At 40.6% G+C, this 17,970-nt stretch overlaps 1 protein-coding gene across 2 annotated transcripts; it reads left to right on the top strand.

Moving 5' to 3' along the window:
• The first annotated feature begins 1,032 nt into the window (after positions 1-1,032).
• Positions 1,033-16,800, top strand: rbfa (ribosome binding factor A). Of its 2 annotated transcripts, XM_048616750.1 has the most exons (8): positions 1,033-1,219; positions 1,313-1,487; positions 5,262-5,304; positions 11,537-11,710; positions 13,341-13,453; positions 13,629-13,713; positions 13,989-14,074; positions 15,753-16,800. In XM_048616750.1, the coding sequence occupies exons 2-8, from the start codon at positions 1,321-1,323 to the stop codon at positions 16,189-16,191; spliced, it is 1,107 nt and encodes a 368-aa protein (XP_048472707.1). In that variant the 5' UTR covers positions 1,033-1,219; positions 1,313-1,320; the 3' UTR covers positions 16,192-16,800. The 2 variants fall into 2 exon arrangements, with proteins under 2 accessions (XP_048472707.1, XP_048472713.1); XM_048616756.1 differs by lacking the exon at positions 1,313-1,487.
• The last annotated feature ends 1,170 nt before the right edge of the window (positions 16,801-17,970 follow it).

Genomic DNA, 17,970 nt, shown 5'->3' with positions numbered 1-17,970 from the left:
AGGAAAGATTGCCAGAACACCATAATGATCATAAGATATTGGAATAGTAGAAGGCCATTTGGCTCTTTGAACCTGCTTATGAAGAGATGAGGTAAGTGACTGTTTTGAAGACAGTGGCCTGATGCACATCGGCAAAGTCATAGGAGTTAAGAAGAAGAGTTGGAGAACTAATGTTCAGTGTGGAGTCCTGGCAAACAAAGTGGGCAAGAAGGCTGTGATGACAACAGATTCGAACCACAAAATACCGTTGACATTTTTAGCCTTTAATTCCAGTAGCACACCTGTTGAGGACATTTTTTTGTTTTGTTTCTGTTCTTGCCCCATCACCTTTCCCTTTTACCCCATAAGACTAACTTTTCTGTTTTTCAATCTCTCCTGTCCTCCATCTTATCACAGATATTAATTTTGTCCTTATCTCTTGTTCTAACGAAAAATCATTGAGCTTAAACATTAAATAATATGTCAGCATGTTGTGATTTCTTCAATCAAATGCTACTACCAGCATGATGTGCCCTAAATGCTGGCCTGTATTTTATCTGACCTACCATATATGATGAATATCGCATTCTTCTTGACAATTATAATATCACAGACTTACACATAGTCTAGATTTGGTGTTTAAATGTTGCTGTACATTACATACACAGAACTGACTAACTAAACACACAACACTGACTTTATTTTACCCAGAGTATGATGAAGGCGAAGTGGTTACCTTTATGTCACAATGTCACATATTATGATCCTTGCAACTGATTTGAAATTATGCAATAGCTTCACAGATGCTGCCTGGCCTGCTGGATTTTTCCTATCGTTCCGCTTTTATAACAAATTTTCAACAGGAACATTATTCTGCTTTTCACAAACGAAATAACTTTGAGAGCTCAAATACCAGTCTTAAGTGTTAAATATTAATCGTACCACATTACAACAAGTCCAATGAGATAAATGATTGGGAGAAAAGCAGCCATTAGCACCGCAGGCGGGGCTGTGAGCTGCAGAATGCACATGCGTACTTTTCCGACCAAAAACGCGACACGAGCGCGCATGCGTAGCACCAATTTTTCACCGATGGCGTGGTTGTTGCGCATGTGTATCAAAGGATCCGCCCACCTGATCCAGACCGTGCATGAGCGGTAGAGGCAGTGTTCCCTGGTGTAATAGTGTTTCCAGACATTGACAGTATGTGTTTTTGCTATAACGAGAGTTCCAACTAGATGTAAGTGCTCTTTTTTAAATCCTCGTTTCCTTAGAAACAGCGATGGAAGAGCAGGTGTGGATGTAGGCTGAATCTTTTCCTGTGTTTTCCCAGTCGGCCCGATGGCAGCAGTTGGAGTGTTGAGCGCACTGCGCAGGTGTGCGGCGCGTGGTGGTTGCTGCAAATTGCAGGGTCTGAGCCTGAGTGGAGGTCAGTGCAGGCAAGTGCAGAGCACTGGCTGTCTGTATGCAAAGAAGAACTTACTAAAGAAATTCCTCTCTAAATCAAAGTGAGTACTTTGTACATAGCCAATTTATATTTACTTAATTTATATTTAACTTAACTGGACTCACCACATTAACACAGTGGCTACAAGAGCAGGCTAGAAGCTAGGAATACTGCAGTGAGTAGCTCACCTCCTGATTCCTCAAAGCCTGTCGGCCATCTACAAGGCACAACTCAGGAACATGATGGAAAACTCTCCACTTGCCTGGTCGAGTGCAGCCCGAACACCAGGCAAGAAGCTTGACGCCATCCAGGACAAAGCAGCCCACTTCATTGGCACTACATCCACAAACATTCACTCCCTCCACCACCAACGCTCAGTAGTAGCAGTGTGTACTATCTACAAGATGCACTGCTGAAATTCACCAAAGATCCTCAGACAGCACCTTCCAAACCCACATCCTCTTCCATCTAGAAGGACAAGGGCATCAGACATATGGGAACACCATCACCTCCAAGTTCCCCTCCAAGCCACTCACCATCCTGACTTGGAAATATATCGCCATTCCTTCATTGTCGCTGGGTCAAAATCCTGGAATTCTCTCCCTAATAGCATTGTGGGTCAACCCACAGCAAGAGGACTGCAGCGGTTCAAGAAGGCAGCTCACCGCCACCTTCTCAAGGGCACCTAGGGATGGGCAAGAAATGCTGGCCAGCCAGTGACACCTACATCTGACAAAAAAGGAATAGAAAAAAAAAGAGTTATCAAACGTGCCAAGTGGTTAGATTTGCAGTTTTACAATTTTTGAAGGCAGTATGCGGTAGCAGGAAATTATCTCGTTTGTTTCAAAATTCCCGCTACCACCGAGATCAGATATCAATGTCGATGTCAAGCAGATGTTGCAATTATACTGTTATCCTAATTTAAACAAAATTTGTATTTATGCATCAAAATTGTATTATGAACTAGCAACCAATACAGTGCTGAGTAGCAAGCCTTTGTGGTTTGGAAAACAACAAACCAAAAATAGTGAATCTAACTTCAGAGTTTGTACTCTTGGCACTAATGAACATAACAGACAGATAAAGATGAGTGGACAAAGCTTCACTGGACTGGAAACGTTAATTCTGTTTTTCTTTCCACATATGAAGCCACAAGTTTTGCTTTCTTCAAATTAAGAACGATGTGAATGGGCAGTATACTTCCATGCAGTGCTGCAAAATTGCACAAAGCCAATGAATTAAAATGGGAATATTGGGTGTGACAATGCACTATAATAAATTGAGGTTACTCTGGGCATATCTCCATTATGCTGTTAACTCAGTGTTACTACAATACTCCAGCTGTTCCTTGAGGCTTTTTCTGTGCCTGATTTGTAACCATAGTCTCAGAAGACCACAGAGCTGCTGCCTCATTGGAGGGAGACAACTGGTGGTTAGTTTAACCTGAAGGTCACAATGCCTCAGGTAAGGGGTGAGTTTGAAACCGTGGGATCTTCTTGTTGACCTCAACTGGTAGGGGATATGAACTTCTTCTGTTTGCAAACCAGCCATACAGCTGACTGAGCTAACCAGAAACTACCACATTGAAAAAAGGAACACTTTTCAAAAGAGCTTCCATCTCATTTTCAGCTAATTCAGAGACAGCCACAATATTCTAAAAGAAAAAAGTCAATTTGTCATAACTTCCAAAGGATCCTTTAAAAAAGTTATAGAATCTGAAAGTACTGATCAGTTTTTCCTTGGGCCATACACTAATTGTTAACCAGATTTTGTTGAAATCTCTCATATTTTTGTGATTTGTTTACAAACAAACATGGCCAAATATAATTTCTGCCCACCTTGAGTGGCAAAAGCAACAAATAAAACAAAATGCTGCACATACTCAGCAGTTGGATTTCTTTGGCTGTAACTTTTCATTGGATTCATTCTAATAAGCATAAATACAAATTAAGTGGTTTACTATATCTATATTCACATAACCATAATTTAAATTATCTGTTCTCATTAAAAGATCTCAAACTGGATCAAACTGTCAAATTGCAATAGTTTGATTTATTATTTTATGTGGTTTATACGTGAAATAATAAAATAGATTTTGTGGCTCCTCAGGAAATACTGCTGTTATTAAATAAATCTAAGTTGACAATTTAATTGCCATTTAGGAGAGACTTAGAAGAAAAGTTTTGTGATGTTTGAAAGTAAGCAGTTTCATTGGTAAATAAAATTTATTTTAATATTGCCATGGTCCTAGAGGACCAGATGACAAGGTTCTGCATGGTAGACTGGTTAGTAAGGTTAGAACATTTGAGATGCAGGGGGAAGCTAGCCAGTTGGATACAAAATTGGCTTGGAAGTCAGAGACAGAGGGTGGTGGTAAAGGATTGCTTTTTAAACTAGAGGCCTGTGACCAATGGTGTGCCACAAGGATTGGTGCTGGGTCCATTGCTTTTTGTCATTTATTTCAATGATTTGGATGTGAATATAGGAGGCATGGTCACAGAGTTTGCAGATGACACCAAAATAAGTGAAGAAAGTTATCTTGGAGTACAACAGAACTTTGATCAGATGGGACAATGGGCCACTGAGGGCAGATGGAGTTTATTTTTGACAAATGAGGTGTTGCATTTTGGTAAGGCAAACCAGTGCAGGACATACACAGTTAATTATAGGGCTCTGGGGAGTGATGCCAAACAAAGAGAACTAGGGGTGTAGGTGCACAGTTCCATGAAAGTGCAGTTGCAAGTAGACAGGGTGATAAAGGAGGAGTTTGGCATGCTTGCCTACATAGGTCAGTGCATTAAGTATAGGAGTTGGGACATCATGTTGTGGCTGTACAGGACATTGGTGAGGCCACTTCCAGAATACTGTGTACAGTTCTCATTGCCTTTCTCTAGGAAAGATGTTTTTAAACTTGAGAGGGTGCAGAAAAGATTTACAAGGATGTTGCCAGGACTGGAGGATTTGAGTTATAGGGAGAGGCTGAATTGACTGGGGCTTTTTTCCCTGAAGCATTGGAGGCTGAAGGGTGACCTTTATAGAGGTTTATAAAATCACGAGGGGCATGGATAGAGTGAATAGCCAAGGTCTTTTTCCAAGGGTTGGCCAGTCCACAACTAGAGGGCATATGTTTAAGGTGAGAGGGGAAAGGTTTAAAGGGGACCTAAGAGGCAACTTTTTTGCACAGAGAGTGGTGCGTGTATGGTACGAGCTGCCAGAGGTGATGGTGGAGGCAGGTACAATTACAATATTTAAAATGTATTAGGATGGATATATGAATAGGAAGGGTTTACAAGGATATGGGCCAAATGCTCGCAAATAGGGTTCAGTTAGATTGGGAATGTTTGGTCAGCATGGACGAGTCTGTTTCACTTCTGTATGACTCTACTGTCTCATTTGAGAGGGAGAGGGAAGGGTGTGCTTGGGAGGTGCAGAACTGGTGGTGAGTTAAACTCCAAAGATGCCTCTCCTCAGATGAGGGGCGAGGTTGAGAAGGCGAGACCTTCATGTTGACATCAACTGGTTTGGAAATTGAAAATAATTAGCTTTGTAACTACAGTAGTACTGAAAATTTTAGTGGTGTTAAAATCAATTCTAAACAGTTACAACCAATCTGGATTAAGTTTGCCACCGCCATACATATTTCTGTCCAAAATCTTTGGCATTTCCCATGGGAGTCACTGTGCGTGTATGTGCACTTACTTGGTGGTAAGATTGCAGTTCACACTAGCATGTAACTGTCTCACCCAGCCTGTAAGTGGTATAGTGAAATGGTGATGATATAAGTTGTACCCAATTATTGATATGCTCAATCTATTATTTTCTGATCTTCAACCAGGAAGAAGTTTTGGTATGAAAGCCGCACACTGGGATCTCAATTGGTAAGAGAAGTTTTAGTAAATGCACATGTGTAATTTAACAAATTGGAGAAGCTGACATTGATTTTTTTTTCCCCCTGATTAAAAGAGTTCTTGTCATTTGAGTGATGGGAGAAATTTGTTTATAGAGTTCATGTGGTTTTCTTTGGTAATGAAGAACTTCACCAGTACTCTTTGAGCCTTAAGCTCAAAATAATGTCTCTTTTGTTTCATGTCACAGCAAAATCTTTGAATAAAATCCATCAGTTGTGAAGCTCAACATCAAAAATGGGTAATCACCAGCAACTATAAATAAACATCAAACCAATCAATCATTCAGTTTTTCTTTACCATTTTAATCCTTTAACAATCTAGGTTGAATCCCATCTGGATCAGGTCATCGTAGTCCTGGTGAAGGTTCAAAGGAGTACTTCCTTATCCAGAAACACTCCAGATTTTGTGGTTTTCTTCTAAGAAAAAGCAATCTAGAGAGAATCTTTTCATTTTCTCAATTGTAGACTAAGTTCAGTAGAATAGTTTTGTCTTCCCCAAAGAATAGAGATGTACAACAAAGAATAAAAATGACAATCTTTAGTCAGAAGAATATTTTAGATGCTAGAATTTCTTTTTAAAGTTTTCATCTTCTGGAACAGATTAGGAAGCATTTACTGAGTGTGGTTTTCACTGAATCATCCTCAGTGAATATTGATGAGTTCATGAGAGAAGGATGGAAAACTATACTTACTACGAGAGACTTGTACTGAGCCGTTTTTAATGGACTGAATGAGGTTCAGGAGAGATTTACTGTGTTTTAAAATTATGAAGTGAGTAGAAAAAGACTTTCTTTTGGTTTGGAGTTATAATTGTAATAACTTTGGAATACTACAGAGAATGGTTGAGTCAGACTCCAACATAACTTTTCTCTTGGAAAGATATCACATATTTGAAGCCAAGGAAGATACAAGGGAGCTAAAATACAGCTGTTGCAAGGAGGGTATCTGTAGGGTCAGGTGAGTTCTTTGTAGACCAGGGACTATGGGCCCAACAAGGAAACAATGGGCCTCTCTTGCCACTGGATTTTCTCCTTAGAGTCAGGGCCTATTCCCTGGGTACCTGAGAATTGAACTTCATCCATCATAATCCTAGAATAGCTCGACATTCAGCAAATGTTTGGTGAGTGAGTGGCATGTTAATGAGACCCAGTCATTAAAATAGTTCAAGTCTAGCTGCTATGGTTCCCTAGTAAGCCAACTGTACTCTTTTCTGTGATAACAAGGTGTAGAGCTGCATGAACACAGCAGGCCAAGCAGCATCAGAGGAGCAGGAAAGCTGACGTTTCGGGTCTAGACCCTTCTTCAGAAATAGGGGAGGGGAAGGGGTTTCTGAAATAAATAGGGAGAAAGGGGGACGTGGATAGAAGATGGATAAAGGAGAAGCTAGGTGGAGAGGAGACAGGTCAAGGAGGCAGGGTTGGAGCCAATAAAGGTGAGTGTAGGTGGGGAGTTAGGGAGGGGATAGGTCGGTCCAGGGAGGATGGACAGGTCAAGGAGGCGGGATGAGGCTAGTAGGTAGGTGATGGGGGTGGGGCTTGAGGTGGAAGGAGTGGATAGGTGGTAGGACAGGTTAGGGAGGCGGGTACGAGCTGTGCTGGTTTTGGGCTGCGGTCGGGGGAGGGGACATTTTGAAGCTTGTGAAGTCCACGTTGATACCATTGGGCTGCAGGGTTCCCAAGCGAAATATAAGATGCTGTTCCTGCAACCTTCGGGCATCATTGTGGCACTGCAGGAGGCCCAGGATGGACATGTTGTCCAAGGAGTGGGAGGGGGAGTTGAAATGGTTCGCGACTGGGAGGTGCAGTTGTTTGTTGCAAACCGAGTGTAGGTGTTCCACAAAGCGGTCCCCAAGCGTCCGCTTGGTTTCCCCGATGTAGAGGAGGCCACGACAGCGGATACAGTATACCACGTTAGCAGATGTGCAGGTGAACATCTGTTTGATGTGGAAGGTCTTCTTGGGGCCTGGGATGGGGGTGAGTGGGGAGGTGTAGGGGCAGGTGTAGCACTTCCTGCGATTGCAGAGAAAAGTGCCGGGGGTGGTGGGGAGTGTGGAGAGGAGTGGGGAGTGTGGAGAGGAGAAGGGAGTCACAGAGAGAATGGTCCCTTCGGAAAGCAGATAAGGGTGGGGAGGGTAAAATGTCTTTGGTGTTGGGGCCAGATTGCAGATGGCGGAAGTGTCGGAGGATGATGTGTTGGATCAAAAACCTTGAAAAACAAGGACCCCAACTTCCCTTCCACAGTGGTCGAAAACGCCCTTGACCGTGTCTGTCGCATTTCCCGCAACTCATCCCTCACACCCCCTCCCCGCAATAACAACCAAAACAGAATCCCCCTCGTCCTCCCCACCACCCGACCAACCTTCGGATCGAACGCATCATCCTCCGACACTTCCGCCATCTGCAATCCGACCCCACACCAAAGATATTTTTCCCTCCCCACCCTTATCTGCTTTCCGGAGGGACCACTCTCTCCTTGACTCCCTTGTCCGCCCCACCACCCCCAGCACTTTTCCCTGCAACCGCAGGAAGTGCTACACCTGCCCCTACACCTCCCCCCACCTCACCCCCATCCCAGGCCCTAAGAAGACCTTCCACATCAAACAGATGTTCACCTGCACATCTGCAAATGTGGTATACTGTATCCGCTGTTCCTGTTGTGGCCTCCTCTACATCGGGGAAACCAAGCGGAGGCTTGGGGACTGCTTTGTGGAACACCTATGCTCGGTTCGCAACAAACAACTGCACCTCCCAGTCGCGAACCATTTCAACTCCCCCTCCCACTCCTTGGATGACATGTCCGTCCTGGGCCTCCAGCAGTGCCACAACGATGCCACCTGAGGATTGCAGGAATAGCATCTCCTATTTCGCTTGGGAACCCTGCAGCCCAATGGTATCAATGTGGACTTCACAAGCTTCAAAATCTCCGCTCCCCCAGCCACATCCCAAAACCAGCCCAGCTCGTCCCCGCCTCCCTAACCTGTCCTCCCACTCTTCACACCTTCCACCTCAAGCCCCACCCCCATCTCCTATCTACTAGCCTCATCCCGCCTCCTTGACCTGTCCGTCCTCCCTGGATCGACCTATCCCCTCCCTAACTCCCCACCTACACTCACCTTTACTAGCTCCAACCCCACCTCCTTGACCTGTCTGATTCCTCTCCACCTATCTCTTCCTTTATCCATCTTCTATCCACCTCCCCCTTTCTCCCTATTTATTTCAGAATCCCCTTCCCCTCCCCCATTTCTGAAGAAGGGTCTAGACCCGAAACGTCAGCCTTCCTGCTCCTCTGATGCTGCTTGGCCTGTTGTGTTCATCCAGCTCTACACCTTGTTATCTCAGATTCTCCAGCATCGGCAGTTCCTACTATCTCTGTACTCTTTTCTGTGTTCCTGCTTGGGAGTAAAAAGAAAGTCCAGTTGGCTAAAGAAGTGAGTCCATTTGAATGTCATCTAAGTTGGAGGGATTTGTAAGTACTGCCAAAATGGATTGTGAAAGAATCCAAAGGTACGTAAAAAGGAAATATTTGACTAGGATGAATGTGTGTCCATTATTGGCAGAGTTAGGAGAATGTATGGGCACAGACAAATGGCACAGAAGCTAAATGGTTATTTTGTCTGTTATTTCACTGAGGAAGATACCAGAAATCTCCCACAAGTAGAGATCAGGGTGGCTAGGGAGAATGAGCAGTTGAAGTAAATTAACATTCGTTTAAAAAAATTTTGACTAGAGATCTTAATGTGTTTGGAACTTGATAAATCCCCAGGATCTGATGGTCTTCATCCCAGTATGTTGAAGGAGATGGTTATAGAGTTAGTCATTGGTGATTATCTTCCAAAATTCTATAGATTCCAGAATAATTCCTGCAGATTGGAAGGTAGCAAATGTCACCGCACTATTCAAGAAGGAAAGAAAAATACTCCAATCTATTTTAAAGAATGGAATAAATAGACATTTAGATGATAATACTGTAATTGTGCATTGTCAGCATGGATTTGTGAATGGGAACTTGTTGGAGCGTTTTGCCAATTTTGTTACTAACAGTGACAAAGGAGGTAGTATACTTAAATTTCCTTAAGGCTTCTGATAAAGTCCCCGCAGGAGGGTGGTGAGAAAATTTAATGGGAATGTATTCGCATGGTTTACTGATTGCATAATGGACAGAAAACACAGGAGGAATTATTCAGTCGTTTTTGTATTGGGAGTCTGTCTAGTGGGGTACTATAAGGATCAGTATTTGTGGCCCCATATAATTATTGTGTCAGTGATTTAGAGGTAGGGACCAGATGTAATGATTCCAAATTTGCAGATGATGCAAAGCTGCGTGTGAATATGTGTTGTGAGAAAGATGTAAAGTAGCTTCAGAAGCATTTGGACAAAAAAATGTGAGGGATTATCCACTTAGGCGATAATGATATGTGGTGTATTTCTTAAATGCTAAGAGGTTGGAATCTGTCGATGTACAAAGGGATCCCTTGTCGATAATGCGCTCAAGCATGACATGCAGGTACAGCAAGCAATTAAGAAGACTAATGGAATGTTAGCCATTATTGCAAGGGGATTTGAGTGTAGGAGTAGTGAAATCTTCCTGCAAGTGTATGGGAGCTTGGTTAGACCACACCTGGAATATTTTCTGCAGTTTTGGTCTCCTTATCTCAGGAAAAACATTACTGCCATTGAGGGGATGCACCAAAGATGGGCAGACGTGTTCCTGAGATGAAGGGAATGTCTGATGAAGAAAGATTGAGTTAACATGGCTTGTAGTTTCTGGAGTTTGGAAGAAAAAAAGATGATCTCACTGAAATCTGCAAATCCTTCAAAGGGATAGACAGGGTAGATGCAGATAAGATGTCTCCCCTGATTGGAGAGTCTAGAGCCAGGGAGAATAATTTATGAATAAGGTGGTCCCACCTAAGTTAGAGATATAAATATGTTTTACTCAAGAGGGTTGTAAACCTTCAGAATTCTGTACCACAGAGGGCTGTGGAAGCACATTCTTAGGGTTTACTTAAGATTGAGGCTGATAGATTTCCAATTACCAATAGACTTAGACTCCCTGCAGTGTGGAAACAGGCCCTTCGGCCCAACAAGTCCACACTGACTCTCACAGCATCCCACCCTATAACCCATTCCCCTATAACCTACCTAACCTACACATCCCTGAACACTATGGGCAATTTAGCATGGCCAATCCACCTAGCCTGCACATCTTTGGACAGTGGGGGGAAACCAGGGCACCCAGAGGAAAGCCACGCAGACACAGGGACATTGTGCAAGCTCCACACAGACAGTCGCCGAGAGTGGAATCAAACCCAGGCCCCTGGTGCTGTGAGGCAGCAGTGCTAACCACTGAGCCACCGTGCCGCCCCCGGGACCTCTCGCACATTCGCCATATGCAGTAATCCCCAAAGCAAGAATCCTACCCCTAGACCAATGGCATGCAAGGTTATGGGAATGGTGTAGATAAAAAGAAATGAAATGTTCAATTAGCCATGATCCTAACGAATGGCAGAACAGGCTCAGTGACCTACTCGTTCCTTTATTCCTGTACATTTCCAAGAACTGTGCTTATGCCGGTCTCTTGATGCTTGTAACTTGGAACTCTATGTTCATTACCATTGAAACTGTTACATTAACAGAAGCTTCTCTGTGATTTTTTTAAAATCTTTTAATAGGCTTGTCTTGTAGTATCCCTGTGTCTGGACCAGGAGGCCCATGTTGTAGTCTCACCTGCTCCAAAAGTGTGTAAGAACATCTCTGACCAGGTTGATGAGAAAAATTGGTTAAATAAGAAGAACAGATTTCTAACTAAGCAGTTGGATAATTTATTGTGCATCACGTAGTGTAACATTTCTGGGTTAATAAAATAACAACTTGAATAATTAATATTTAATGTTGATTTGAATATGGTGGGGGAAACAGTGTTGTGGATTTTTTAACATGCAAATTGGCCCTTTCATTTAAAACAACAAAGGACCGTTGGAGAATTAATTTTCATTCACATGCTAATTTGAGTCCACAACTTGATGATACAGAGGTGAGAGCACTATTGACTGGTCCAAGCTGAAACATTAGAATTCAGATGAAATCACTTTCTGTAGATTTGGCTCAGTTTGGATTTTCAAGGATATTACTTGTTTAAAATGTGGGATTTTTATTTATCATGTAATTTACAATTGCTCAGTTTTGTTTGCTGTTTTTGTATAGCTTTATAAGCCCTCCAGTTTGGAGAATGTATTGAAACCTCAGCGCAAATTGCAGAAAGAGCACACGATCCGAATGAGAGCGCTCAACAATATTCTTTATAAAGCAATCACAGAGCTGTTGGACAGTAATGAAGTCAGCTCAGAAGTATATGAGTATAAAGTTGAGATATCCAAAGTAAGTACAACTTTATGTTTTGAAGGTATTATTCTATCCAAAGGTTAAGTGCAACATAAGGAAACAACACCAGTTGCTCTGATTTCTTTCAATTTACTTAGAACTCAGTGGAAGAGCATCAATGTGCAATATCCAAGCATGCATTGAGTTGAACTGGATTATTTTTAACAGGAAATAGTATACAAGGTATGATATGTGGTAACATTTTAGGGTAAGCAAAACATTGATCCAAAAACAAAGTTGCTGGAAAAGCTCAGCAGGTCTGGCAGCATCTGTGAAGGAGAAAACCGAGTTAGCGTTTCGGGTCCGGTGACCCTTCCTCAGAACCCTTTGTATAGCTTTATAAGCCCTCTAGTTTGGAGAATGTATTGAAACCTCAGCGCAAATTTCAGAAAGAGCACACAATCCGAATGAGAAGGGTCACCGGACCCAAAACATTAACTCTGTTTTTTCCTTCACAGATGCTGCCAGACCTGCTGAGCTTTTCCAGCAACTTTGTTTTTGTTCTTGATTTACAGCATCTGCAGTTCTTTTGGTTTTTATAAAACATTGATCCATCTAGTTATCTTCCTTAAACTCCTATTTTTCTTTGTAGAAATAAAATCTTTTTCAGAAAGGGAAATTTGTTTTAAACATAGCATACTTCATTGACCCTATGTGCCAATACCACCTTACTTTATAAAAAATGCCTATGTTTGCTCTTGATCTTTCGCATCTATCATTTTAAATAGTCTTTTTCCCAGGCTTAAGACTGTAGGAAGATCTTTCTTAAATCCAGATTTTTCTTATCTGTAAGAGTCTTTGCTGTACCATATGGCATGTCATCCTCTTCTCTGTAGAGAGTCAAATCTCAGGATGACTTTGTAATTCTATAATTTCCCTGTTTTAATATACCACCTTCTATATAAAGATGCATTCGAGACTACGTATTTTTAATGAAGTCTTTGTGAAAATCCTACAGATAGGATTTGAAGATCTGCCTCTAGGTTTCCTCAGCATCAGGTATCTTTGTATGTCTTCTCTATTGTGCAACTGTAATATATTGCCTAACTAGAAATATATTGTTCTAGCAGTTTAGGTTTAAATTGTAATGAAAATTCTACAGTAGAAGTTGAATGAATGAGCTTGAATGTTATCTAGCAATTAGAGTTTGGAAATTACTGAGGGAATTTTTTGTTTGCTATTTTGATTGTGGTTTTAAATGTCTATTTGTCAAGAAAATGAATGATTTTTTGAAAAATAATTCATGACAAGTCTTTGTCATCTTTTGTCATAATGCAAGAAAAGGAACAAAGTCTCAAGGTGAACTTTATCCCCAAAAATACTCCAGAAACATGTCAACTTGAAAAAATATCAAAACCAGAAGATGAAATGTTTACACAGAGGGTAGAATTTGTACGCTGTAAACAAAATATTTAATCATTTTGGCTTCTTTTGAGGAAAACTAGTTTTGTATTTGAAGTCTGAAATCTATGGTATAAATAGTAATGGATGATAATCTGCTTGTAATAATATTTCAAGGTTTTTTTTAAAATTGCGGAGTCCCGGTAATCTGCTAATCAAGATTTAGTCCACAGTTATACAAAGTTCAGAGATTCATTGATATTGGAATGTGCTCATTGTATTATAGGTAATGTTGACTGTGGATTTTTCAGCATGTCGAGCCTACTGGGTGGCAAGCGGTTCAGTGGAAAAAGATGTTCGTGTTCAGCGAGTCTTAGAAAAATGCTCTTCACGTATAAGGTAAGTGTCATCATTGCCACCTTTCTATTAAGTTTCACCTTTTTTGTTATAGTAGGTGTTAACTGAACATTATTTGTTGTATCTATAGTTTACATAGTGAAAATGGACCGGGAGCGGTTATTGACTTAAAGGTGGACAAATTCCAATTAAAACAATTTTAAAAAAAATTTTCTAGGCACCTTCTCATTTCCCGGCAAGTCATGGGTAGCGTTCCTCCATTGGTCTTTGTTAAAGACCAACAGCAATCAGCGATAGCTGAGGTGGGTAATAATCACTGAAATGAATTTCTATGATAAAATGAAATGCAAGTAAAAGCCTAAATGGCAGAGGATAAGGCTCCTTATTTTGTTCTATCTTTAAAATCTGTCCTGAACAGATTGTGGCTACAGTTTAACAACAAGCTAATGGATTTGTCATAAACCATTCGACAAGACCGTAAAAAAGTTAAAATGCTTAATTCACTTTTATTCTTTCTTTTTAATATACAGAGTTTTAAAGTACACTGTATTTAAACATATTTTACTTGTTACTACAGGTTGAAAGATTGTTAGAAATTGCTGATTATGGCTCTGAAGAAGGGACTATGGTTATTGAGCAACTGTGGAACCGAAAGCATTTTAGGTAACTACCATTTATAACATAATAAAGAAAGGTATTTCAACCCTGAAAATTTGCCGTATGATCTTTTTAACAAACATGAAGCAAGGATCAGATGTTCATAGTGAATGATGTGTAAGCATAATCACACCAATGGATATTTGTAAGATTCAGAAATGCAATGAACACCAGCATGCGACAGATTATTTTGGGCACAATATGTGCAGCAATTAAACTATGTGCCAGATCTACTTTACCAGTGTTCGCTATACCACAATATTAATAAAGTGATGAGCGCTGGCAGTGCAATGTTCCCTTCCTAGTGAACGGGAAGACCCCTTATAAACTTAGCAAAACACCTATCTTCAACGGTGATTACAGCAGATCTGCCACTGAACTTATTTTCCTTCATGCCCTGAGCATGAGGTGAAGATGTGCATATTGCCTATCACTGATTTCCCCAAATGCTTTACAAGTGAGTGGCTTCCTAGTGCCATTTCAAAGGGCATTTTTTTCTATTTGTAAATAGATAATTTATTCAAGTTATCTGTAATTACATTACAAAATAGTTTGACTTTTGTCCACAACACACAGTTATATGTAAGCAACACCTGTTGGGTTATTAATAAATGAATGAGTTCTTGGAATGATCTGCTGGGCTTCATGGTCATGTTTTCTCTGATGCTAGCCTGCACATTACCAAATTTATTGAATTTCACATTGAATAACACGAATTTGTGATCTCAGTTGCTGGTCCAATCCCTTAAAAATTGAAGTACCGCAGCCTATCTGTGACCCTATGATACCATTCTCCCAGTTGCAGTATAACTATTTGCTTAAATCAGGGTATGATTGTGGGGGAGTACTGATCCAATCAAATGCAAATTTCAAACTTGTTGTGTAACAATTTGTATTACAAAACGTGTATGTAATTTGTGACTTGACTTGGAAGATATAGCTTATTTGGGAGGATATTGCATCTGCATGGACCACTATCTTGCAATAACCTCAATCTCTAGAGTTTTCCTCCTGTTATATCTGGGTCTGTTGTAGAAGATTGATAGAATTGATTACCATTTCTTGAGTTGTCTGCCGAAGGCAGGTTGCACCCACAGCACCGCAATCGCCACATTGTGTAGGGCAGGGAGGCACGTCCTGAATTGATATCAACAGGAACAGGTATTAAACCCTGTTGCATTGGCACCACTCTGTTATGCTGGCCATCTAGCAAACTGCCCGAACTGAGAAAGTTCAACTTTGTGGTGACATACACTTTTAAATGTACTTTCTACCCTGGAGTAATGGATGGTGATGATAGAGGCTCCAATTTCTTTTCATCATAAGCCTAACAAGGAGTCCCCCAATCTACAGTCTGCCATTGGCCTATATTAAGAGGACAGAAAGTCTGTTTGGTCAAGTAATGAACAAATGCATCTTCCTTGGTCCTCAAGTCCTGGAGTGGGTTTTGAATCAGAGCTTTTGGCTCACCGGTAGGAACACTATACTGAGCCAGCCTCCTAGGTTGATTCCTACAGTCAGTCCATCCTTATGGTTGCATGATACAGTGAGGATAGTAGATGATGAACTAGTTTGACCTTGGTTTTCTCATCAAACAGTTTCTATGTACTGGTCTACCTGATAATTTTTAAAGACCTGTATTTTCTTTATCACTATGTCAGAAATGCTTTTTACCCCAATTCAGACATGGTCCTCCAGACTCCACTTGGAAGCCTATTTCTCAAGAATCTACTTCTGCCTCATCTGATCTGCCTTCATCATCTCCTGAAATGGATCATTTTGGTATTGACCATGACATGCTGAACAGAAAAATATTGGAATATAAAAAGAAAATTAGTGAAAGATCATCAGAACCAAATAATTTTATGTTATTGGCACAGCACCAGGAGCAACTGGATCACCTTAAAAAACTGAAGCAACTAAAAAAGAAAAAATCCAAGTATAAGCTTGATGATATCACACCTGAGATGTACTTTTTAGAAAAGTACAATATGGACTCTGCAACAGCTGACACTTTGTCAGATGGGGAAGAGCAGCTGAAGGAAATGGATGAAGAAATGATGGAACTTGAAGCAGAGGAAGATAATCCAAAAAGTCACTTAAAATCTCTTAAAGATGTATAATTATTGAAATGTGTATTTGAGGCATAGCTTTCTCAATCTCTGCAGATGGAGAGTAAATGCTGAGCTACTGAACTTTGTATTTAAAAAAATGTAACTTTTCACTTCCCCTGGGTTTCCTTTTTATGAAAAGCTAAGTACTGTGATTTTTCATGAGGCAATCATTTTCTGGTACAAACTATTGTTGTTTTGATAACTTTTTTGGTGATTAATGAACAATGAGTAATGCTGTTGATTAGTGATATGTATTGAGGTTAGACCTAAATTTGATCCAGTAGGTATATGAAAGTCATGTGGCTTGATGTAGGAATATAAAAGATGCATCAAACTTGTCCCAAACCTCACAAGGTAGCGTACCAATCAGTTTGTTTTAATGTTATAATGTTCCTGTTCACCAGAAAAGATGAGTCCATGAGTTCAGCCATCAGTGGAGAAGATGTTGAGGAACACCAAGATTTGGTTATCATTTAATTCATCTGCACAGCCACTTAGAATTTCTTTTCCACTGGTGTTCTTTTTTGTGTTTGTTATTGCTGAAAATGGTAGTTGAAATAACCATTTTTATTGATACTTGTTTTTAAAAACTATAAATGTTTCAAATTTGGATTCTAAGTTGAATAATGTGTCTATTTTTATAGCGTTAGACCATCTACATTGACTTTGACTTCCATTTGCGTCTTTACACAAAAATGCTTCAGCTATTACTATGCTGCATTTCAAAAGGCTATTATGTTTAACTGCAACTATAACTCAAAGTAAAACAGATGGTCCTGAAAGGGAAGGCTATGAAGTCCTAGTTTAAAAATCTTATTTCGGAGAAATGTCCCTGTGACCTAAGGTTGCCATGGCAATGGTAGTCGAGAAAGAGCAACTCAAATAGAAATCTTTTGAGGTGCTGAGTTGTAGTTTATAAATGTCTTTCTCAGAAGCTCAAAACAAAGGAAATGCTGAAGCCAAGAAGCAGGGAACATTAGAACTCTGTGACAGATCTTCTCTTCTGTAGGAAATGATTAGAAGCACGGTAAAACTGAGGAAAATAGTTCTTTCACAGCTGACAAAATCACTTATGGGATCAGGCACAGTAAACTCTGGAATTCTGTGTTTTTGGGACTTTGTGAATGGAAGTATAAATATAGAGGGATTCATCATGGGAATTCTCGGGTGGAGTGGAACGATTGTTGAACACTTGAAAATTTGACCAGATGTGGTGGGGATTGGTAAACCTCTGAAGAGCTGGGAGTCACTTTGAAGCTGTCCCTTTTAGTAATTTACATTTGCTACTTCCATAGCATCGAGTAAAATAGTTTTATTATCTGGTTGCTAGTTAAACTTGAAAGGGTTCAGAAAAGATTAACAAGGATGTTGCCAGGGTGTGAGGGTTTGAGCTATAGGGAGAGACTGAGTAGTTTGGGGCTATTTTCTCTGGTGTGTTGGAAGTTGAGGGGGTGACCTTATAGAGGTTTATAAAATCATGAGGGGCATGGTTGCCAGTCAGGAAAAACATACCGTTTTCTTCAGTTTGAGCAGCCTCTTAATTAATGTTTGATCAATGGTTTTCGTTTGTTGCAGTAAAAGGCATGAAGTGAAATCTTGTTCACAGCTTTTTGAGGTGGTGAGGTTGTCAACAAACATGTCACAGGAAAGGGCATAAGATTTCATCCAGTGTTTTTGATTAATAGTCTTTTATCAGAACTGCTGTAATGGGTCTTTCTGAATGGATGAACTAAAAAAGGGGAAATGGCCTGTGTCATCTGTAATTCCCACTCTACTGCTCACTTTGCT

Source organism: Rhincodon typus, chromosome 2 (assembly GCF_021869965.1).
Source record: "Rhincodon typus isolate 14 chromosome 2, sRhiTyp1.1, whole genome shotgun sequence".
Lineage (NCBI taxonomy): Eukaryota > Metazoa > Chordata > Chondrichthyes > Orectolobiformes > Rhincodontidae > Rhincodon > Rhincodon typus.
The sequence above is the reverse complement of the archived record's forward strand: the minus strand, read 5'-3'. Positions and strand labels throughout refer to the sequence as shown.